The following is a 24,718-nucleotide window of genomic DNA, read 5'->3' on the forward strand; positions in this document are numbered from 1 at the left end:
CCCTCGCCGGGATTCGAACCCATGCTACTGTGATATCGTGACACCAAATCGCCTATACTGCAGCCGTCCCGCTAGACCACACGACCACCTGGGCTCTCAAAAAAAGAGCTTTCGGTGGGCATGTGTTACCTTTCCACGTCAGTTTTAATCTAGCGGCGTACTACAGTACATGATATATAAGGCATGAAGATGTTATTGTTACAGATCAGCTAAATTATCTATAGTAAAGGATCCTACAAATTAATGTAAGATACAGTCACAGAAAATAATTATATTCATAAGTACGTCTGAGTCAGTGACAAACCTACAACAGATGTATCCATCGGATCGCCATCAATGATGGTGATACATGGCTGTGTACATAATGTATATACAACTCGTCTAAACATCAACCCAACAATGTTAGATCTGTAAATTTGCTTTCGCAAATTTTTGGTTCTTCCCTCGCCGGGATTCGAACCCATGCTACTGTGATATCGTGACACCAAATCGCCTGCACTGCAGCCGTCCCGCTAGACCACACGACCACCTGGGCTCTCAAAAAAAGAGCTTTCGGTGGGCATGTGTTACCTTTCCACGTCAGTTTTAATCTAGCGGCGTACTACAGTACATGATATATAAGGCATGAAGATGTTATTGTTACAGATCAGCTAAATTATCTATAGTAAAGGATCCTACAAATTTATGTAAGATACAGTCACAGAAAATAATTATATTCATAAGTACGTCTGAGTCAGTGACAACCCTACAACAGATGTATCCATCGGATCGCCATCAATGATGGTGATACATGGCTGTGTACCTAATGTATATACAACTCGTCTAAACATCAACCCAACAATGTTAGATCTGTAAATTTGCTTTCGCAATATATATATATATACCAGTCAACCACAACAAAATAATCCAAGATTTTGACCACTTGACCTTTTTTAAAATCAACCAAATGAATTTTAAGAACGAACACTTTTGAAGTATGATGTATCTGACAGGAAAACTCGACAATGCCTGTACAAAATACATTTCATAGAGTGGAAAATGCAGGAGTAAAGAACTTAGACGTTGTTGAAAACAGCATTGACTGCTGTATCATTGATGTTTTGTTTTATTACTCATAGAAATCTCATGTATACGTATACCTAAACCCTGAACCTAAAACAACTTTTAATTCGTGCACTTTCTTGTTCACGTCACATGTCACAATGTGCATGTTAATAGGTCACTGTAAGGTCTATTTTCTCAACGACATCATTTATGCCGATTACATATCATAGGGTCAACCGGTGTAAATCATTCATAAATACAACTCGAGATTGGTTTATAGTCATTATAGTTATGTAAACTCTTTTCGTGTGCATTCCTCAAAGTCAAAGAGTCTTGTTTATCTTTAAGTATCACTAATCAAGAAAAATACTCACCAGTCATATTACAGGGAACTCCATCACTGATAACAACTCCTGACAGGATATCGCCTTCTGTTACCATGGTAACACCATCAGAAGATACATTTGTGTTTCCTGCAGAACTTATAGCTGTTACAGTGAAGTAATATGTCTACAAAAATACAGAAACAAACATGATAAGAATATACCTCAAATAAGATGAACTACCGCTGTTACCTTGTAAAATATCTATCTCATAGTTTTGGCATAGTACACAACAGGGTTTTTTCATATCACATTATCACGTTCTTTTCCTGAATATGTTTAACTTTGACACTGTATGTTGACACTGTAAGTCAAAAAAATAACATACATTAGAATCACTTTGAAAAAATAATTCTGTAATTTAGTGCTTGGTTTTTTTCACGTTATGAATAGTTTTGCATTTGTCATTTCGAAGCCTTGTTTAGCTGACTACAAGTAAGGTGTCAGAGAAAGTCCTGTTTCCTTGTGAGCTAGACTGGTACCCACATCCTTCAGAGATACAACAATACTCCCTCCCATTGTAGTACAAAAACTTATACTGACTAAAACATAATATTACCTGATAAGGTGTCAGAGACAGTCCTGTTTCCTGGTGAGCTAGAATGGTACCCACATCCTTCAGAGATACATCATAACTTCCTCCCATGGGAGTACCAAAACTTATACTGACTAAAACATAATATTACCTGATAAGGTGTCAGAGATCGTCCTGTTTCCTGATGAGCTAGACTGGTACCCACATCCTTCAGAGATACAACATCACTTTCTTCCTCCCATTGTAGTACCAATACTTATACCGACCGACTTAAACATAATATTACCTGATAAGGTGTCAGAGACAGTCATGTTTCCTGGTGAGCTAGAATGGTACCCACATCCTTCAGAGATACATCATCACTTCCTCCCACGGTAGTACCAATATTTATACTGACTTAAACATAATATTACCTGACAGGGTGTCAGAGACAGTCCTGTTTCCTGGTGGGCTAAACTGGTACCCACATCCTTCAGAGACAAAACATCATTTCCTTCCACGGTAGTACCAATACTTATCCTGACTAATACATAATTTTACCTGATAAGGTGTCAGAGAAAGTCCTGTTTCCTGGTAGGCTAGACTGGTACCCACATCCTTCAAGGACACAACATCACTTCCTCCCATGGTAGTACCAATACTTATACTGTAGGTTACATCCAAATGAGGATGTGCAAATCCGGCCCAGCGGGCAGTCATACTACTTGTAATTTTCTGAAAGTCTGTATCTTCTATGTCCTAAATAGAAAAGGTATTAACGACAGTGATGAACAGATAATCTGTCTAAAACAAGGTTTAAAAGAAGCTTTCTCCTCATAAACTATAGAACAGATTAATCTTTTGTTCATTGTTACTGTTTAATTTTCTTATTTTATTATTGAAAAACACCAATAAGTCCATTTATAATTATTTTAGATAATTCCAATATATAACGTAAGGTTAGATTGTATACATACCTTTAAAGGAATGTCTGTTGAGAAAGACTGCAAAATATGTATAAAAAAACAAACAAGAAATTAATAAATGAATGTATTACATTATCTAATAATAACAATGAGTACCGCTCATTTTTTTCACATAAACAGACATTCTAAATCAAATTGTGTAAATACGTCATAACAGAGGGACGAAAGATACAAAAGGGACAGTCAAACTCATAAATCTAAAACAAACTGACAACGCCATGGCTAAAAATGAAAAAGTCAAACAAACAACAGCACATACGACACAACATAGAAAACTAAAGAATAAACAACACGAACCCCACCAAAAAACTAGGGGTGATCTCAGGTGCTCCGGAAGGATTAGCAGATCCTGCTCCACATGTGGCACCTGTCGTATTGCTTATGCGATATCAAATCCGGTATATATTCTAATTCGGTAGGTCACATTCATGAAAGGGAAGGGGATTGTAGTTACGACATAAGGAACATATCCGATATCATTTGTGAAACGGTTATTCCATAACGGTCAACCAACTCGTGATAGTGTCCGTCAAATTTACGAAGGGATGATTTCAACTTCACCATTTGGAACTCTTGGTTTAATAGCTTCCTTGTGAGCAGCAACCCTCTATCAAGAAAATCATTATAGGAAATGCAAGCACAGGAATATCGTATCAATTGGGAGATATATACCCCGTATGCAGGTGCTGCTGGAATGTTAATACTTAGAAATGGAAAGTTCACAATTGGAAAGCGGAAATCATCTCTTTTGTCATAAAGTTTTGTTTTCAACCGACCCTCATTGTCAATTTCTAGATGTAAGTCAAGATATGAGGCCGACTTAACTGTATCTGTAGTATCCTTTATCTTTAGCTCGATTGGATATATGCGTTCCACATAGTCACCAAATTTTGAATTATTTAGTGAAATAACATTTACCTGATTCCTGTTTTTGAAACTAAAGTAAACTAAACAAGGAATTGGTGTCGTATTGAAATTTCTGTATTTTCAATGGTACATTTATGTGCCTTTTAAAGATTGACCTGGCACATGCTATGCCTATTTTCCAATCTTCTAAAGACAACTACTTCTGAAAAGCAAATTAAAAAATCGTCAAAACAATTCGTCAATATTCAATATGACTACCATTTTGTCGTTAGTTACAGCATATTAAAAGTGCCAATTTTCAATCAAAAATACAAATCACCAATTTTAAACATGACCATTTCTTCATCAGTGGCAATAATTTGAATTTGAAAACAGCTTTGATTAGATTTTAACTGAACTTGTACGCATTTTGATTTAGAGGCAAGCTGAGATTCAACTCCGGGTGAAGGATTGTCTTGCTCCGCTGAAGATCCGTTGGCGGCCTTCGGTTGATATCTGCTCTTTGTTCGGGTTTTGAACTCTATGACTTATTCACCATTTCCATTCTCAATTTTATTGTTCATATTCAATATTTGAGCTTTCAAATATAGATTTTTATATACCTCAGTGTCAATATCAAGAACAACTCCCTCTGCAGGTAACTGGACATTATGAATGTACGGAGTAGATGTCTGAATATTGACCAGTCCAGCTGAATTGGTCACTTTAATGGATATATAGTATGTATGATGTCCATGAATATTCCATTCAAGATTTGTTATATTAACAGCTGTACAAGTTGGGGATGTGGACAACACACAGGTTGTACTACCCTCTACAGGTTTAAAGTTTTGTATCTCTGTTCCATATGGTGTCTGACCTAGAGAAGGAATTGACAACATTGTTTATCCCAAACAACCTTAAGAAAAGCATTGTCAATGTGTCTATTCTAATTTTAGGAATTTAAATGATATTGTTAATTAAAGCTGAATTACGAATATTTGGTCGTCAATGCTCTTCAACTTTGTACTTGTTTGGCTTGATAATTATCTTAATCTCAGCGTTACTGATGAGTCTTATGTAGACGAAACAGCGTCTGGCGTATGAAATTATAAACCTTGTACCTTTGATAATTAATTAAACCACTGGGTCGATGCCACTGCTGGTGGACGTTTCGTCCCCGAGGGTATCACCAGCCCAGTAGTCAGCACTTCGGTGTTGACATGAATATCAATTATATGGTCATTTTTATAAATTTTCTGTTTACAAAACTTTTGCATTTTTCGAAAAACTAAGGATTTTCATATCCCAGGAGTAGATTACCTTAGCCGTATGTGGCACAACTGTTTGGAATTGTGGGTCCTCAATCATGTGTCAATGCTCTTCAACTTTGTACTTGTTTTGCTTTATAACTATGAGCGTCACTGGTGAATCTTAATTATGTAGACGAAAAGCGCGTCTGGCGTATTTAATTATAATTCTGGTACCTTTGATAACAATTTATCGTCAACTGGCATATAATTGAAGAAAAAAAAATAATAAATATGATTTGTTAATTTACTATTTACCTATAGCAAACTGGTAATCCATATCAAACAATTCTTCACTATCTGAGAAGGCATTTAATGCCCAGGAGGCTACCAGATATTCTCCAGACAGGGATACAGTTATAGAACCAGTAAAATCTGGTGAGGTTGTATCCATGAAACATGGTCCCAATGTCTGAAAACATATTTAACACGAACAAATAGTGATTGTTGTTTGCCCAGCATCAAATGGGAAATATTTATACATAAACAGACATTAAAATAATAGACATGAAGTTAAATAAACTGTGAAATCATATTCATGATACAGTCAAAAACAAAACTAAAAGAAATTATTTGAAAGACTTGGAAATGCGTTTGAAAACCAGTTAATGTCAGTTTGAACTTTAAATTGCGTGTACATGTATTGCGTTTGTGTTGTTTGTATTACATGTAGTTATGTATATTTTAGTTCTAAGTCTAGTATAGAGTACATACAGATATTTTTATATTTATATTTTCTGTATTTTTTTTCATTCAATTATAACCATCACTGTCAATTATTTTTGTCTCCTGCTTCAAGTTCAATATACAGCTTCTCTAAATTCACAATGACCAATCCCGTATTTGACCTGCGTCACTATGTCACTGTTTGGTTAAATATACGAGCTCTTTCAATTAAAAATGTCCAATACCTGATTTGGACCTGTGTTACTGTGTAGACTTGATTGACATGTCAAACTATCTACAGGAAGTGGATGCATGGCACAACTAGAAAATACTTAAATCCTTCAACTCAGTATTATCAAGCTGGCCACTTAATATCAAAGCATTTTTTTCAAAGAATAGAATAATATCATACACGTCTTTTGGACGAACAAAATGACTGGCGTAGTCCATCAAATGATGTTCGTTAAGAAGTTAACAACTATGTATTATATCTACTTTAACAATAATTATGAAATATAACAAAGTCTCACTGTCAGTCCTTCTACATTAGATTTACTGATAGTTTTTAAAATGATGTAAATTTCAGTGGCATCAGGTATGTTTGCATGAGTTATCCTGACATGAGCATGTTGTTTAGTCGACTCAAACGCCATAATATCAGGTGCTGCACTTCCTGCTGTCGAGGAGAAACCAACTTCATAATCAAATATTTTGGCTGGTATATCTAAAGGCTTCCATGACATCTCTAGCTATAATACAGAAGTATCATATATACAATAATCACATCACATACACAATATTGCCGGGAAAGGAAAGAACGATTACGATCTTTAGTTGTGATTATAAAAACGAAGCAGCTAAAGGTTAATCACATAAACATATTACTCAGAAAGGTAAACGGATTTACATGGTCCTCATCTAAACAAAAAGGGATAAACAATTTTATTATTCATTTTAGAAGTTTTTGTCTGTCTGGATTGTTCTCCAAAGTTTTCCATATAACAACACTATGCAGAACTCCGATACAAGTGGTTAAGCTAGACCGGTTTAAGACTTTGTTCAACGGAATATGCCTGTATCAAGTCAGGCAAATTCCAGCTGATTTTCATTCTTTCTGTTGATTAAAACAGTCTTACGTTTTGTGTTGTCATTACTGCTGTATACACTTGTTGACATACCATAATAGCTTTAGAACAAGAATGTGTCCATAGTACACGGATGCCCTACTCGCACTATCATTTTCTATGTTCAGTGGACATTGGGATCGAAACTTTAATTTGGAAGTATAATTAGAAAGATCATATCATGGGGAACATGTGTACTAAGTTTCAAGTTGATGTTATTTTAACTTCATCAAAAACTACCTTGACCAAAAACTTTAACCTGAACTTCGCACTATCATTTTCTATGTTCAGTGGACCATAAAATTGGGGTCAAAACTATAATTTGGCATTAAAATTGGGGTCAAAACTATAATTTGGCATTAAAATTAGACAGATCATATCATGGGGAACATGTGTACTAAGTTTCAAGTTGATTGGACTTCAACTTCTTCAAAAACTATAACCTGAAGCGAACGGACGCACAGACGTACAAACGAACGAACGGACGAACGGAGGCACAGTCCAGAAAACATAAAGCCCCTCTACTATCGTAAGTGGGACATAAAAACGTATACAACTAGTTGTAAAAATAATTTATATAAAACCAGAGAAGCTTGCGACATATTAAGACCAATAAGTATAGGAACACTTGATTACATACCAGAGAAGCTTTAGACAAACTTAGACCAAAAGTTGAAGAAGCGCTTGATTACATACCAGAGTCGCTTTAGACAAGCTTAGACCAATAGTTGTAGGCACACTTGATTACATACCAAAGAAGCTTTAGACAAACTTAGACCAATAGTTGTAGGAACACTTGCTTATATAGTAGAGCTTGCAGTTCCTACTCAGACTTTGTAAAACGTCACCAGTGTCTGAGCAGAAAGTTGATGAACCAGGGGTAATATGTCAAAGAACGTCTCGTCTTTTTTCTAAATAAGTTCATCGGAAGGTACCAAGAACTTGTTGATAAATATTCCGTATCAACTTCACAAATAATACAAGATGGTCTTGAAGTATAGATTTTGCGTACTGACGTTGGTTATCATCTCAATAACGTGTTATAGTATTCTTTTATTTGTTTTTATTAATATTACTGTTACTGTTAAGTCAGTGTTTTGATATATTCATTTGACGTGACTCTGTGTTTATGTATACCATCATACTTTGAACGACAAAAGTATTTTATCTATTACTTCTACTTTTTCTGTTAAGTCTGTTTTTTGTGATATACTTTTGACGTGACTCTGTACTTATGTATCCCGTCATACTTTGAACCACACAATTATTTTATTTATTGTAAATATTGACAATGCAATTTCCCATAGGAGCTCCTTTTACGGCTAAAACTGTTCCACTTTTACTATGAAGTTTTGAAAAAAATCTTATCCTAGAATTGAAAGTTCATATGCACCACAATTTTTTTCAAAGGTCAAAATATAGGGCTATGCGGCATATTTTCAACGTTTATATGCACTGAACTTTTCAGAGTTTAAACTAACACTACTTTTCTTAACTACCCCTACCTCGAATGAAAGGTTACCACAGATTGCAATGTAAACAATATGCAAAATATGTAAATTTACTGGTAACATTCCCAAGTTAAGTCTCTGTGAGATGGAACACAGAGAGCATAACTGGGAACCAGTATGTAAACAAAATTAATTTTCTATGAAAATTCAAGTTCTCCCCAAAGGAGGCGTGTTTTGAGAAACAGCTGTATTTACAAAGTGCAACCTATAGCCGTATTTGGCACAACTTTTAGGAATTTTGGATCCTCAATGCTCTTCAACTTTGTACTTGTTTGGCTTTATAAATATTTTGATATGATCGTCACTGATGAGTCTAATGTAGTCGAAATGCGCGTCTGGCATACTAAATTATAATCCTGGTACCTTTGATAACTAATTATAATACATACAAGAGAGGCTTTCATCAAACTTATACATATTCTACTAGATCACTTGAATACATACAAGAGAAGCTTTAGATAAACTTGGACCAATATTGCTAGGTGCACTTGAATCCATACCAGAGAAGCTTTAGACAAACTTAGAACTATACTACTAGATCACTTGAATACATACCAGAAAACCTTTAAATAAACTCAGACCTATACTACTAGAACACTTGAATACATACAAGAGAAGCTTTAGATAAACTTAGACCAATACTACTCGATCACTTGACTACATACAAGAGAGGCTGTCGTCAAAGTTATACCTATTCTACTAGAAAACTTGACTACATACCAGAGACGCTTTATATAAACTCAGACCAATATTGCTAGGTGCACTTGATGTATTACTGCAGAATACAATGCCATCTACTTCTATCAAGCTGTTGTTGTTGTCAAATCTCTGAAGAGGGTAAAGATCAATATCTATCAATGTTGTAGCTTTATTCCTGTAAATAATATTTTTTCTGCTTAACAAAACAATTAAGTATGCATGTTTTATAATTAAGAAAAAATAGAAATAAATCTCCTGAACAACTTAATAAAGGAAATGATACATCTGCATGTTCATGTTCATAAATTTAACTGTTTTACACGTTTTTTGAAGCATTTAAATGAAAGTTGTATGTATTGGAATTAAGTGCCAGTCTTTGTAAGAATCAGGCAATTTAGGTAAAAATTAAAACATGATAAGAAAAAACCCACCGAGCTAATCATGCTATTTAATACTAACCATCATCCTGAGTTAAAAAGTATTAGTCTTTCGTTTGTGTGTGTCTGGTAATATCAAATAACTTGGTTAGAAAATTGGTTAGAATGATTGCAAATTACAGAATTATCTCCCTTTATTCGTTAATTTCTAGTGCATTTCAACCAAATTGTATCTTCTATTACCAGAGCAGAAAACAGAAATGAATGTTATTTTTGTGCATAACTACATATTATGAACTAAAATCAATGTCAAATTGAGTGGGGTTTTTTGGTCATGTTTTCACCACTGCCTGATTCTTATGCAGACTGGCACTTAAGTCTTAAAAATCAAATTTTCAAATTTTGAGGATATTATTTAATTAAAATGTTATGTGTTTTTTTGTTATGTACTAGTATAGTTTTTCAAAGAAAAAAAATATAGTCACCAAAGCTAGTTTACTTCTAATTAGGTTATTCATGAAAATCTGCAGCACTATAAAATACATTATGTCAGCTTAATTGTAAAAATAAAGATTAAAATCGACTAAGTTTGATATTGCCTGAATCAAATCGAACATAATAGCTATCCCATCGAACTAGAGATAAAGAATACAACATATACAGTTAAGTCGGCCTCATTTCTTGACTTACATCTCGAAATTGACAATGAGGGTCGGTTAAAAACAAAACTTTACGACCAAAGAGATGATTTTAGCTTCCCAATTGTGAATTCCCCATTTCTAAGTAGCACAATTCCAGCAGCACCTGCATTCGGAGTACATATCTCCCAATTGATACGATATTTCCGTGCATGATTTCCTATCATTGTTTTCTTGATAGAGGGTTGTTGCTCACAAGGAAACTATTAAACCAAGAGTTCCAAACGGTGACGTTGAAATCATCCCTTCGTAAATTTTACGGACGCCATCACGAGTTCGTTGACCGTTATGGCCGTTTCACAAATGATATCGGATATGCTCCTTACGTCGTAACTACAATCCCCTTTCATGAATGTGACCTACCGAATTAGACTATTTACCGGATTTGTTATAACATGAGCAACACGACGGGTGCCACATGTGGAGCAGAATCTGCTTACCCTTCCGGAGCACCTGAGATCACCCCTAGTTCTAGGTGGGGTTTGTGTTGCTTATTCTTTAGTTTTCTATGTTGTGTCATGTGTACTATTGTTTGTCTGTTTGTCTTTTTCATTTTTAGCCATGGCGTTGTCAGTTTGTTTTCGGTTTATGGGTTTCTGGTATTTTTCGTCCCTCTTTTGTTCATTATTACAAATTCTATATATTTATCTAAGTATGTGAAATAAAACATGCATTGTTCGAGCTTAAAAGAGGGACGAAAGATACCAAAGGGACAGTCAAACTCATAAATCTAAAACAAACTGACAACGCCATGGCTAAAAATGAAAAAGACAAACAGAAAAACAATAGCTCATACGACACAACATAGAAAACTAAAGAATAAACAACACGAACCCCACCAAAAACTAGGGGTGATCTCAGGTGCTCCGGAAGGGTAAGCAGATCCTGCTCCACATGTGGCACCCGTCGTGTTGCTTATGTAATTACAAATCCGGTAAATAGTATAATTCGGTAGGTCACATTCATGAAAGGGAAGGGGATTGTAGTTACGACGTAAGGAACATATCCGATATCATTTGTGAAACGGTTATTCCATAACGGTCAACCAACTCGTGATGGCGTCCGTATAATTTACGAAGGGATGATTTCAACTTCACCATTTGGAACTCTTGGTTTAATAGCTTCCTTGTGAACAGTAACCCTCTATCAAGAAAATCATGATAGGAAATGCAAGCACGGGAATATCGTATCAATTGGGAGATATATACCCCGTATGCAGGTGCTGCTGGAATGTTGCTACTTAGAAATGGAAAGTTCACAATTGGAAAGCTGAAATCATCTCTTTTGTCGTAAAGTTTTGTTTTCAACCGACCCTCATTGTCAATTTCTAGATGTAAGTCAAGATATGAAGCCGACTTAACTGTATCTGTAGTATCCTTTATCTCCAATTCGATGGGATAGATGCGTTCCACATAGTCACCAAATTTTGAATTGTTTAGTGAAAGAACGTCATCTATATAGATGTATATAGTGGTTCCTAACATCAAATCTAGATTCAAAAGATTTCTTCGCGGCAAACTACGGTTATCAAATCGAAACCAAAAACATGAACAAACGGCAGAGCAGTAGAAATAACTGATACAGAAGAAAAGAACATTTTACGACATATAAAATTATTCCATCACAGCTTTGTAAAATACATACACACAGTCAGAAGTGGGATTTTGAATCAACCTCCGTACACGATCTGACCCAAGGATATAGTAACTTGTCTGATTGACATCTGTGACTAGCCCACCAGTAATCACTGCATCTTTAACAACCACCTCCTTTACTCTTGGTACAGAACTGTCTATAGTAACACCGTCTGAACACACTGGTTCTGAAGGGTCCAAGGCCCTGTTATAGGCCACAACAGTGAAATAATAGGTTCCATCTCCAATGACTGTGTGGCTACCAAAGGTGTTGTATGTTTCCACAATCTGAAACAATAGTTACATTATATCTTAATTAGATTATTACCTATTTATATAAAAGCTTCCGTGATAAAGTGAATAGGAGCTAGTCTATACAGAAACAAACACAGTAAGCACCCATTGCAATCAGGATTTTCTGCTTAGTATAAAAGAGGGACGAAAGATATCAAAGGGACCGTCAAACTCATAAATCTAAAACAAACTTGGTTTGATAGCTTCCTTGTGAGCAGCAACCCTCTATCAAGAAAATCATGATAGGAAATGCAAGCACGGGAATATCGTATCAATTGGGAGATATATACCCCGTATGCAGGTGCTGCTGGAATGTTGCTACTTAGAAATGGAAAGTTCACAATTGGAAAGCTGAAATCATCTCTTTTGTCGTAAAGTTTTGTTTTCAACCGACTATCATTGTCAATTTCTAGATGTAAGTCAAGATATGAGGCCGACTTAACTGTATCTGTAGTATCCTTTATCTCTAGTTCGATGGGATAGATGCCTTCTACATAGTCACCAAATTTTGAATTATTTAGTGAAAGAACATCATCTATATAGCGGAAAGTAGAGTTAAATGATATTGCTAACTTCTTATCTTTCTTCCTAAGAAGTTCCTGAATGAAGTCAGCCTCATAATAATAAAGAAACAAGTCTGCAAGTAGAGTGGCACAGTTTGTTCCCATTGGAATGCCGACAGTCTGTTGAAAAAACACGTCCTCCGAACGTAACAAATATGTTGTCAATCAAGAAATCAAGCATCTTGATAATATCAGTTTCAGAGAATTTTGTGTTTGAATCAGAGTGATCCTTTACAAAGTAGGATTTATCCCTTCCTAAGACAAGATACTTGTATCTGCGTTGGCCATTCTTTTTTATGAAGCAAAGCAATACCAAATCTTTCAATTTGTCTTTTAGTTTGGAATGTGGAATACTTGTGTAAAAGATCTTTGGAATTTTTAAGTATCCACATCTGATTCACGCCACCTCTAGAATAGGCAGTTTCACAATAACTTTGAAGCCCGTCTTTGATTGCTGATAAAATAGATGTTAATAATTTAGAAGGAGGTTTCGTGGAGCACTTGGAAGGACCAGCAATATACCGTTGTTTGTAAGGACACTTATGTACTTTAGGTATCCAATACAGTGATGGAAGATCCAGTTCTTCATCTTTGGTTGAAGTTCCAAAGGAACATAGAACAGACCTATGATTATCCAGGATTTCCTCTTTGGTAGGTGTCGTGAGGGTATATGTTAGAGTTTCCAAGTGAATTGTCAATACCTAATTCGTTTATCAAGCAGTTAATGTAATGAGTTTTACACACAAAAACGATGTTGTTTTGGGCTTTATCTGCGGGGACATCAACATATTTGTAATGGATGTAGGATAGGTGCTTTGCAACATTTGGGTCTTTAAAGATTGACGTAGCATGGGCATTGATAGACCCATTCAGTTTGTTCATTCTGATTTGTATCAACGACCTCACTGCCTTAATCTATTCGGAAAGAGTGTCTACGTCTTCCTTCTCGCGCTTAGCCCATTTCCTCGCATAATCCTCGACAGAATCCATCAAAATTTTAAAGTTGTATTTCCAATTGATGGATTTAGGCGCACGATATTTCGGACCTTTCGATAACACATTTCGTAGAGAAGTGTTATTAACAATGTTGCGGTCACCGGTAATAACGTGGCCAGCAGGATTATATGTGAATTGGGAACTAGCACAAGTGCAATCAGGAGGTTTAGACTTGATGTCGTCAATATCGAGATCCTGCAAAACGTGTTTGTAATTGAAAATCTAAGTTGCAATAGGTTTGGTATAGGTATAAGAAATATTATAATAAGAATAATAATAAGAAGTATAATATAACATTCGAAATTATCCAACAACAATCTACTGATCGTCTTAACGTTTTTCTTGTTTTAATAAATATAATCAAGTTTCAGGAAATATAACTGATTTCGTGGTTTTCACATCTATTTTCCATGGTCGAGGAAGACATTTGTGTAATTGATTTATTTTCCCTCCTTCTACTAGAGTCCACCTACATTTGTATTATTTAAATCAATACTGAATGCACTTTTATCAGCACAGCTTGTATCAACTGAATACTGGTAGAAAAACACCCCACTCTCTCTGTCAAAGAACTGGTCCCAGTAAGCATTAAGGTCCATTCCTTGTTGGTAGTCTATTTCTGGGTTTCCTGGTAATCCATCATGGACCACACCTGTATGTGGTGGACTAATATCAACAGTTATCTGAAAGGGACAGTACACATTACATTGCATCGATATTTAAAAGAGAATAATTATATTTTTAAACAAAAGCTACTGAACCTGAACATTTCATGCTAGATTTTATTTTACGATAACATTCTTCAATTTTTAAAGCTAGGTCTGGAGTTTAAAGTCATTTTATTAACTGGAAAGTGACATGTTATTTGTTTATTTTTATAAACGTGTTTAGCTAAGTTTCTAGTATTATGCAATAAAACCGCTTTATAGAAGAGCTAGTGACTATTACCATGACTATTGGAAGTAACTTTCTTTTATTATGTGTGACTGGTTTTATTTCAACTATATACAGGTTCATGTGATAGTTCGACTGTATTACTATTTATTACAGATAGAGAAGCCAATTATATACTTAAATAAATATGCGGACATCGATATGGAATGGAAATTGCTGAGCAAAACTTAATGATTCGCTTAATTTCTAATTCATTAAAAGTTCAAAATGGCACATGATAATGTGTATTTCTCTATACTTTAATCATTTGTTAATCTAATCATCTTGTTATTGCCTCCATCTTTACCTTATTTCTATGAATTCGGCTGTGCACTTGCTCACAGACAGAGGAATATGTAGTTCGTCATGCAATAATAACAATAACAGTTTAGCCTAAAATTTACACCTCCAGTTTACCGTTCGAAGCGAAGTACAAATACTGAGTTTAAAGACGTTTGCAGATTACACTTATTCATTATGAACAAGCCTACCAAGAAATAAGTTTAGTAATAACGTATTTCTTTCTTGTTAAGTAATTTTTTTCTTAACTCACAGTCTGTTCATTTGTAGATACATTCACATTATATTACAATGTGACCAAACCCACCTTTTTTGTTAAGATTGTTTGCACAAGAGCTTTATTTTTCACTGCAATTTCAATATAGTAATCTGAGTCATGATTTCCTCTGTCAAGACCGGCTTTCAAACCATTATCTTTGATTTGTGGTTTCACTTGGAAGTGACGATGAAAACATCCCATAAATGGTGTACAGTAACAATTAGGTCCTCTAGGCTCGGCTAAATATTTTGTTTGACATTCTGTTAGGTTCTAAAAGTAAGATAACAACACTCTATAATCTCCAAATCTTGACATAACATTTTTAATGAAATGAACTTTATACATCAATAAAGATAAATTCCAAAATATTGATACCCGCCTTCGTTTTTTCTGATACTTGTACTCATTAAAGTTTTTGAGGCAAAAAGTCAACTTTATTCTTAATATATAACATTTTGAAAAATACTTCCTCTTTTTGATTGTTATTGCAAAACAATCATCCAATGTTTTAATAATAGTAGACGCTCTAAAATATGAGGGTACAAAAACAGATTACAAAATAACATCTTTTAAATACATAAATCCTTCTTTGTAAATAAAGAACGTATACAAATATTTAAGAAAATATACTATGAGGTTATAAAATTATTTGTTTATCACATTTACATCAGTTTGGCCTTGTGCTGGGAGATCTTCATGGCCGTGCTCTACAAAAGTGCCATAGCTATCATAGAGTTTCCAGTAAACAGTATCTAATCCACTATGATCATCATAGGCTTCCCACTCTATCCTGTAAATACAATCTATTATATCAACTAAAACAAAAAATATTGTTTGATAGAGTAAAGATACGCAAGGAAATGAAGCAGATTTTTAAAACAGTTTTACAATACAAAATAAAAACATCATACTTATGTTAAATTCAGACCTGGATTTTTGTTAGAACCGAACATACCGCAATGAGTCCATGCATGTCAGACCAAAGATGAAATACAATTGTCTTTCATGACCAGACTAGCCAAAATTATTAAAGACTTACTGTAGTGAGTCAGCTAATCTTACTTTATCACAAAATATAGCAAATACACAAAACAAAAATGTTATCGGATTGAATCGTGTTTTATTTACAAATTTTCTTATAATTGAAGCAATTGAAAGTTCTCTTTCAAAGAACGGAAGGTAATAGAATTAACAGCCTTTTGCAAATAACACAATCTTAAAAAGTAGTATAACAAAAATACCGGTCTCCGAGGAAATTTCTAGTAAGAATGTTACTAGAAATGTCCCAAGTCAGGAGCCTCTGGCCTTTGTTAGTCTTGTATGATTTTAAATTTTAGTTTCTTGTGTATAATTCGGAGTTTAGTATGACGTCCATTATCACTGTACTATTATGCATATTTTAGGGGCCAGCTGAAGGACACCTACGGGTGCGGGAATTCTCGCTACATTGAAGACCCATTGGTTGCCTTCGGCTGTTGTTTGCTCTATGGTCGGGTGGTTGTCGCTTTGACATATTCACCATTTCCTTTCTCAATTTTACTCAAGCACATAGGTAGTTTTAATAGAAACAACCATACATTGTGCTATTCTTTTTGTGTATTTGACAGAATTATTTTAAGTGTTTTAAACTCTTTAGTTAAGGTAGATCGTTGATTAACATATGTCCTTGCATATAATTGTCTTATACCTTGCAGCAATGTAGATTCTACCATTCTTTTTTCACAAATGAAAATAAAAAGTATGCATCACCATGCTATTTTTTATATACTTGTTGTGCAACTTAAAAAATGAAACAAATTTGTTTGATAGAATTTTTAAATAAAATACGCGAAGATACGTTTTGCAATAATTAATATGCTTTAGAAATAAAACGAAACGTTTACCAAAAAAATCACTTAACTGAAATAGCCAAGTTGAAAATTGATTAAAACAGAACCAACTATTAAGTATTTGTTAAAACAGCGTTATGACTGCAATGAATCACTTATTTGTCTATATTTAAATACCCTTTTCTGATACTTCAACTATCAATTTGTCTAAAACTTTGCAGATTTAAGCAACTAGAACAACTGATAACCGCTATTTTACAATATAAAATGTTGGTACAGAATTAATCTACCTGAACTTCTCATGCAGTATTTAGAAGCAATACAGTTGTTCTTTATTGGATACTTTTATGATCATCTCAGTTTATTAATTGTTATACTTACGTCATTTCAGTAAAATCCTCAACACTATGAACACTTATATTGACTCTGTCGCCTTTGGTCAACCATATATTTTCTATAATTGGCGGACTGACATCTCTGTACACCACCAAAGATTCAATATTAGATTCTCTAAGGATATCAAAAGCTTGTACTGTTACATTTAACCTATCCCCGTCTCCCCAATCTACTGCTAGACTAACAAACTCGTCATCCAACTGATTAGCAGGGAGGGATGTAAATATCTGGAAATCCTTTAATGTAGGATCGTGAACTTCATAAGCTACTTGGAAGTCAACAATACCTAAAATAAAAGGCTGAATATAAATTTTCTACCGTGCTTTACACTTAGTTTCTGCAAAACTTGATTGATGTTACAACTTCACAACTGCTAAATCGCTATATTTGTCTAAAATATATGTGAGTAGCACCAGCAATCCTCTCTAGTTTTTGGTGGGGTTCGTCTTGAACAGTGTTTAGTTTTCTATGTTGTGTTTTGTTAACTATTGTTCGTCTGTTTGTCTTTTTCTTTTTTAGCCATGGCTTTGTCACTTTATTTTTAATTTATGAGTTTGAACGTCCCTCTGGTTTCTTTTGCCCCTTTTTTTTAAAGTTGAATTAAAAAAAGTTTTTAAGACTTTGAATTAGGTGTTTATAAAAGTAACATAAATTTTACAGACGCATTAATCCTTAAATTCATGACCACCTTACTGACTTTAGTTTTCAATTTTATTTATAACATACTAAAAAAGTATTTAAATTATAAAAGTTATGTCGGAAATAATAAACAGTGCTTAGATTTATAACAAAGTATGGAATGTGTGAATAGACGAGATAGAATTTACCATTGGGACAAACTGCGAGGACCGAAAAAAACACACAAGACCTTAAAATTGTCCAATAAACAGTGAAAATGAGGTCAAAGTAAGATACAACATATCAGACTGTAATGTTCACCTTACAATCGTTCAAAACATAAAACATTGATGACCTAATGATTACAGTTAGGAGAAACGGACCTAGGCATAACCTTTAACCTTGATCACTGATACATAATATGAGGTCGACTTCAGCTGAAATCAAACTAACGGGCGTGAAACATTTCAAGGAATCAATAAACCAAGAAAAGTTGTCCTTTCACTGACGGTAGCATAGAAATTCCGAGGACAAAAGGCAATCTGTCACTGATCATGAAGATTAGGCCAAGGACAATGGACATGTGTAACAAAATAAATCTGCATACCAGGTTCGAAGCTTACAGGTTTTCTACTCCTTTGGCATATAAAGCTTCATACAAAAAATATACGCCACTGCTGCCGCCGGATTGTAATTCCCATTCTTGGATTCTACGTATTTTCTCGTAGGCGAGAAAAAAATATGTAAACTATCATTTTATCTGTAAAAGTATGATTTTTTTTTGTGGACAAAATCACAACGTTATAATGAATCTTTCTGGTGGCTCACTTTTTCACTTTCAATTTGAAATTATTTTCTTGCTAACATTATTGAACATGATATGTACATGTGCCACATATCTCCAGCTAAATTCCAATTAAAGATTCAAATGTAGCCAAATTATTGGCTTGCGAGACAATGCTATGTTAGAGATGTTTCTACGCTTATCAAAGCAAAATTATTGCATGGCTGTTATATGATAATTGTTATTTTAATTCTGTTTGTATTAAAGTTTGGATAAATGAAACAAAATGTACATTAACGTTTGCATAAATCGTTATAGTTAATAATTTATTTTATTGTGTGACTTTTACCGTCAACATGTTGAATTGCTGAACTAGTTCTGTTTCCATAGAGATCTTCATAAATTGGGTCAGTTCCTGCAGCTAATGGTAGAACAGACTCTAACCACATTGAGGCATTATGTCGTATATTCTGAAATCTTCCAGGCCAAATTATTTTTACCGAAGGTATGTCCTCAATAACCCACAGGTATGCTGTATCTTTTGAAGCTGTCGGACATTTCATATCGTCACCATGTAATGTTACCACTGATTCATTATCAAATAAAAATATTCCTCTACCAGTTTTGGAATTATTTGCATTATCAAAAGCTGAGAGATGAATAGTATACATTCCTGGCTCTGTTAGTGTGACTGTAGACTGTAAAATAAAGAAATTATATTCATAGTAAAGATGACGGGATATAGCCCTTGCTCTGGAATTGATCAATGTATGACTCTATTGTTAAATATCCAAATCATTTATGAACTTCCAACTTTAATCTTGGAATAATGAACTTTAATCTTAAAATTTACAACTTCTAACTCTAATGCTTTGTATGTACGTTGTACTGGGGTGAACAAAAGTGGAACAAAGGAAATATAGTATTTTAAGGTTTCTCGTGTACTTTAACACTTCATGCGTGTTTGCCTGTGCAGATTTCTGTAAATCTTTCTAATACCAGTAAGTCTATTTTTTAAATAACATGTCCATAATGTTTTTGTTTGTTTTAGAAAAGTGTGATCAAGATATTTCATTGATACAAACTAACCCATAACCGTTTAAGATCCCAATGAATCTATTTTATAATATGAACCAGATATTATATTTCCTTTATCCTAAAAGCAGGTTCAAATAATGTATGAGGGTTGAATGTACTTACTAGTTACTTTGGAAAATCATTACGGAATAAATAGGTTTAACTTCCGTTTCTGACCAAATGAAAAATGGGTAGGTTATGGAGTAAAGTAAATGCATGTGTGACTCTCTGATCTTTAATATCTGTCTAGATTCGCATTATAGGTTACGATTCATACTCTGCAATTTACTGTAATTGATCCTGGTGTACATAAATCAGACAGGAGGTCACTTTGGACCTAAGTATTTACAAATATGTATATTTGGTATCTTGCTGTTTAGCTTAGATGGGGCTGTGTCGAAGAGATAGAGTTATTTCTGGACCTGGCATCTTTTTATTATCCGAACTACACTACAGATTCTGGTGTTTTGTTCCTCTCTCTTGTTTTTTTACGGACAGAAGGACTGATAATGTACATCTCTAATTACTATAGGTTGTCTGAATGTGCGGTTGACTCTGGTTCTAGTGTTAGCTGATGTTGAGTAATTAGCTTTGAAAAATGGCTATCAAATAGTTTATGGTCTTATAAAAAAGGACAGTATTCTGTTTACATTATCTGAGCTGGGGTGGTCCTCCCTGTTGTTTATACAGGAATTTTAATACACATCCTGAAGAGTTGTCCTGTAAGCAGTTATGTACAAAGTAAGCTGTTTGTCTCTGTACTTTCGCGATATGTCATGTGATAGTGATTTGGTGCAAGTCCCATACTGGTGTAGCATACGCAAGTATAGGTCTAGCTAAAGTGGAGTATATTTGTTTTTCTGATAGTTGTTTTCTAAGCTTTGAATCAGTTCTATGAGTCAACCGGTTTTACATCTACATTTTTATATAATAAAAAGAAAAGGATATCGGGATTACATCCAGGACACAAAATTAGGACACACACAACAAAAACACAAACAACAAATAAATTTGCATTAAATTATATATACTGTGCGTAAACACCAGGCCCCGGCGCCATAAAGCTATTTGAGTAAAGTTTTTTACTCAGCCTGAGAATTTTCTCAATTTTTTTATTCTCAGCAAAATGCACCGCCATAAAAAAATTCTCAGATATTTTCTTACTCAAAGTTACGAATATTCTTAAATATTTGAGTATAGCCAAAACCATACTTAAGTATATGAAAATATCTTAAATGTTTTTTTTAAGGTAATTTGATATAAATGTTGATAGGGTTTTTTGTTAAAATTTGCAATGAAGAACTTCATTTACTAGTATCACCTCAAATCAAATTCTATCCAAAGGAACATACACATCTTTATTCCTTAAAATATTTTTTTTCATACATTTTTTAGGATGAATACTCAAAATCAATGTTGTCTAAAAAAGCTGATTAATGGGGTGCTTAAATGTGCATTTTTTGCATAAAAAATAAGAGAAAGGTAAAACGACTGAAATATGTCTCATAATTCTGTAAAAGCATATGAAAATTAAAAATGTAAGTTGATAACCCCATCTTTGTTAGTTGGTTGTACCATATTAATCTTACCAAATTTTAAAAGATACTACAAAAAAGCGACCAATTAAACAGCTTCTCATTGTAGATACATCTTCACTTTTAACATATCCCGCTTGACGCTTGAATACCCCCCCCCCCCCCAAAAAAAAAGAAGAAAAAATGAGCAAAAAAAATTAAAGAAATAAGACTGAAAAATGGGGTGCTAAAATGTACAATTTTCTTATATAAAAATAAAGAATAAGTTAAAAAGAGCGAAATATTGAACTGGTCGTAATCGGAATTTGTCAATTTCTGTACATCCATAACCATCAGTATTTTGCTAAAAAAAATCACGATCTTGCATCAGGAGTTAACAAATCTTGACGTATCATTTCGTCCACTATTACAGACAAAGTCAACCTAACATTCTTCTCCTGCATTGTGTCAGAAATTACACAAACATTACACCATAATAAAACATTTCGTGTCAGAGATCAGACCAATATGATCATTGACAAAAACGCTGCAATAGTGGAAAACAAATTAAAAACAACAAATCAGAAATATGACAAAGAGACGAAGGTCAACTTTGTCCGAGTTGAAATCTCAGTTTCTTTAGATTTTTCAATTACGGAATGACTGTAATAGTTTATCTTTGAAGAAATAACAACAAAAAAAATTGGTGCACACTGAATAGCACGCGTAGCGGGTTATTTAACAGTGTGCACCACATTTTTTATGTTATTTCTTCATAGACAGAAAAAATATTACAGTCATTTCTTATAATTTAATTCTTAATTCCATTTTAAACCGTAGAAAACCACGAAAAAACGTTTATGACGTCACGGTCACATGACTAAATTATGTCTATGGGCTGATAACAAAATAACGTCAGCCAATCAGAAGACGCGTTACATCCAAAATTAAATTATAACTATCGGTAATTAAAGTCATAAGAAACCTCAAATTAAAAATAATGCATATGTTTTTTATAACTCAATGGATAATTTTCATTATAAAACTTATGTACATATACTTTTTTCTGAAGAAAATTCTTTAATTTGTTCATATAAAGAAGAAGTTTACATTATTCTAATTGTTTCCTTCCAGGAAGCAATTCCCCGACATATTTTCCGTATGCAAAGTGACCTCCGTGTGACCCATCTCATAAAATAAACTATTATCTGATTGTACATATTAAACACGTGCTCAATATCCATGCTTTTTGGTGGATTGTTGACAAACAGGTGACAATCGTTAAACTTCGGCTTCAAAACACGAACTTTAATTACCTGCTATATTTTCACAACACTGACCGATTGAAAAAAAAATTGACGATTATACGAAATTTATGCGAAAAAAATGAAAAAATCGTGCACAGAAGACTTAGTTTATGATGTTTGTATGCATTGGTTCAAGAATTGGAATAACATTATTTTTCACCGGTCACTTGTTTATTATGTCATTAAATAGAATTACAGAATCAAAAAAGTCTGAGCTCACGTTCACCAGCATGCTTACTACGTCTTATGTTCCAGTTTTGTAAGATCCATGTGTTGTTAATAACTGTAATTGACATTAAATATATATGCCATGCCTTCTCACACGACGTCGTACTTATATTTTCTCTTTCTGTGCAATATGATATTAATCTCATTATGCAGAGCAATTTTTATGTCTACTTGCATAATTGTTAAATCGTATTAAACATGTTAAATTCTGTATCAGATTTATATTAATATTAAAGTTACATATATCTTGAATATTGAAAACGAATTCAAATTATTTACTGGCTTTCATATTGATATTTGGTTTGTCGTTTTTTGGTTTTTTTTTCCATTGTAGATGTGATAAAAAAAAAAGCAGCTCTGTTTCTCTTAAAATTGTCACATGGTGTCTTGTGTCGTCTGAATACAAAGACGTTAAGCACGATATTGCGTCTCATATGGTAACGACAATTTCTTACGTTTTACGGCTATTAATGATTATTTGGGATAAGTTTTTTTATTTCGCTTGTAATTTTTGTTTTGCATATCAATATGGATACTTCTTCATGATTAGTTGTACTGAATATGCATGAAATATTTCCCACTGAAAGTAACGTAAGCAACAAACAACAAAATATATCGTATTTGGGAAATGCATAAATCTATATGAAATGATAGGATATATACCGTATGATGAGTGCCAATGAGACAACTCTCTACCAGAGACCGATTGACATAAAACGTAATAAAATGCAATGTTTCCCCCATTTAGATCCGAAAAGGAGGAAGATATATATTTTGCTTTACTATAAAAAGTTTGTCGGGAATTACAAGTTAAACGGGTCTTGCTTATAAAATTCAATTTACTAATAGCGGTACAATTAGATTAAGAAATGAAACGATTGTCAAAAATAAAAGGTTAATTATAATTCACCTCATATATTTACAAGCTTTGTGTGATGCGGAGAAGTATATAGCCAATGGCACGCTTTAGGCCCAATTTCATTTTCAATTTCAAGTTCTATACATATGAATCTTATTGCAGAGAAATAAAACAAAACGAAGTTTTACTCTTCCAAAATTTGAAAACTTTTTCACAACTTAAGAACCTCATATAAACGAACAAACCCAGTCATCGGATTTTTTTTTATACTTTGTTGTCTTTGTAATGCGGGAAAAGGGGGAAGGATCGCTGCTCAGTTAGGTTGTCTCCCCTTTCCCTCCAAAACGTTAGTAACTTTTAAATATCGAGGGACTTCCATCTTTTACTTGGGGACTGCTCTGACTCGCTATTATGTATACATGGATTCTAACTTCTTTCGGAGAATCTGGGGAATGCTAGCTCGCTCATATTCAGGTCTATGTAATACCTTCTGATGGCGTGTCCCTCATCTCGGACACTTGTACTTTCGAGGCCTGGCGCTGGTGAATAAAATACAATGATGTTTCAATTATTTATTTCAAACAGCTATCTACATTGAAGTGTGATATGTGATCAGTGATTTAAATAGTAAACTTAGTTTTAACTTATATATATTAATGAAAATCTTTTATAAATTTAAGTTAAGTTTTAAATATCAAAGTTATTAAATCAGAAGATACATTCTTACTTTAAAATTCATTTGAAAATGGTTTATACTTTAACAATTTACATACCTGGTGAATAAAATACAATGATGTTTCAATTATTTATTCCAAACAGCTATCTACATTGAAGTGTGATATGTGATGTTGGGAGGTTGCGGTCTTCCCTTTTTAACCCCAACATCACGTGCTGATTGGAATTATTTTATTCACCTATGAAATTTAAGCGTCAATTTTGAATTTTCTAAAGTTACTTTTTATTGGTCAA

At 33.8% G+C, this 24,718-nt stretch overlaps 1 protein-coding gene across 1 annotated transcript in view; it reads right to left on the reverse strand.

Annotated features, from left to right (window-relative positions):
- The window catches only part of LOC139482926 (uncharacterized), an 82,493-nt gene that overhangs the window by 30,529 nt on the left and 27,246 nt on the right, over positions 1 to 24,718 (reverse strand). Inside the window, exons 7-19 of the mRNA XM_071266953.1 lie at positions 19,114 to 19,462; positions 17,348 to 17,648; positions 15,804 to 15,927; positions 15,186 to 15,407; positions 14,119 to 14,328; positions 11,803 to 12,080; positions 9,105 to 9,258; positions 6,280 to 6,498; positions 5,342 to 5,495; positions 4,397 to 4,653; positions 2,919 to 2,945; positions 2,503 to 2,700; positions 1,419 to 1,554 (exon numbers count right to left, since the gene is read on the reverse strand). Coding sequence (XP_071123054.1) covers positions 1,419 to 1,554; positions 2,503 to 2,700; positions 2,919 to 2,945; positions 4,397 to 4,653; positions 5,342 to 5,495; positions 6,280 to 6,498; positions 9,105 to 9,258; positions 11,803 to 12,080; positions 14,119 to 14,328; positions 15,186 to 15,407; positions 15,804 to 15,927; positions 17,348 to 17,648; positions 19,114 to 19,462 — 2,629 coding nt within the window. The remainder of the gene's footprint in view (positions 1 to 1,418; positions 1,555 to 2,502; positions 2,701 to 2,918; positions 2,946 to 4,396; positions 4,654 to 5,341; positions 5,496 to 6,279; positions 6,499 to 9,104; positions 9,259 to 11,802; positions 12,081 to 14,118; positions 14,329 to 15,185; positions 15,408 to 15,803; positions 15,928 to 17,347; positions 17,649 to 19,113; positions 19,463 to 24,718) is intronic.

This window comes from Mytilus edulis, chromosome 7, assembly GCF_963676685.1.
Source record: "Mytilus edulis chromosome 7, xbMytEdul2.2, whole genome shotgun sequence".
Taxonomy (NCBI): Eukaryota; Metazoa; Mollusca; class Bivalvia; order Mytilida; family Mytilidae; genus Mytilus; species Mytilus edulis.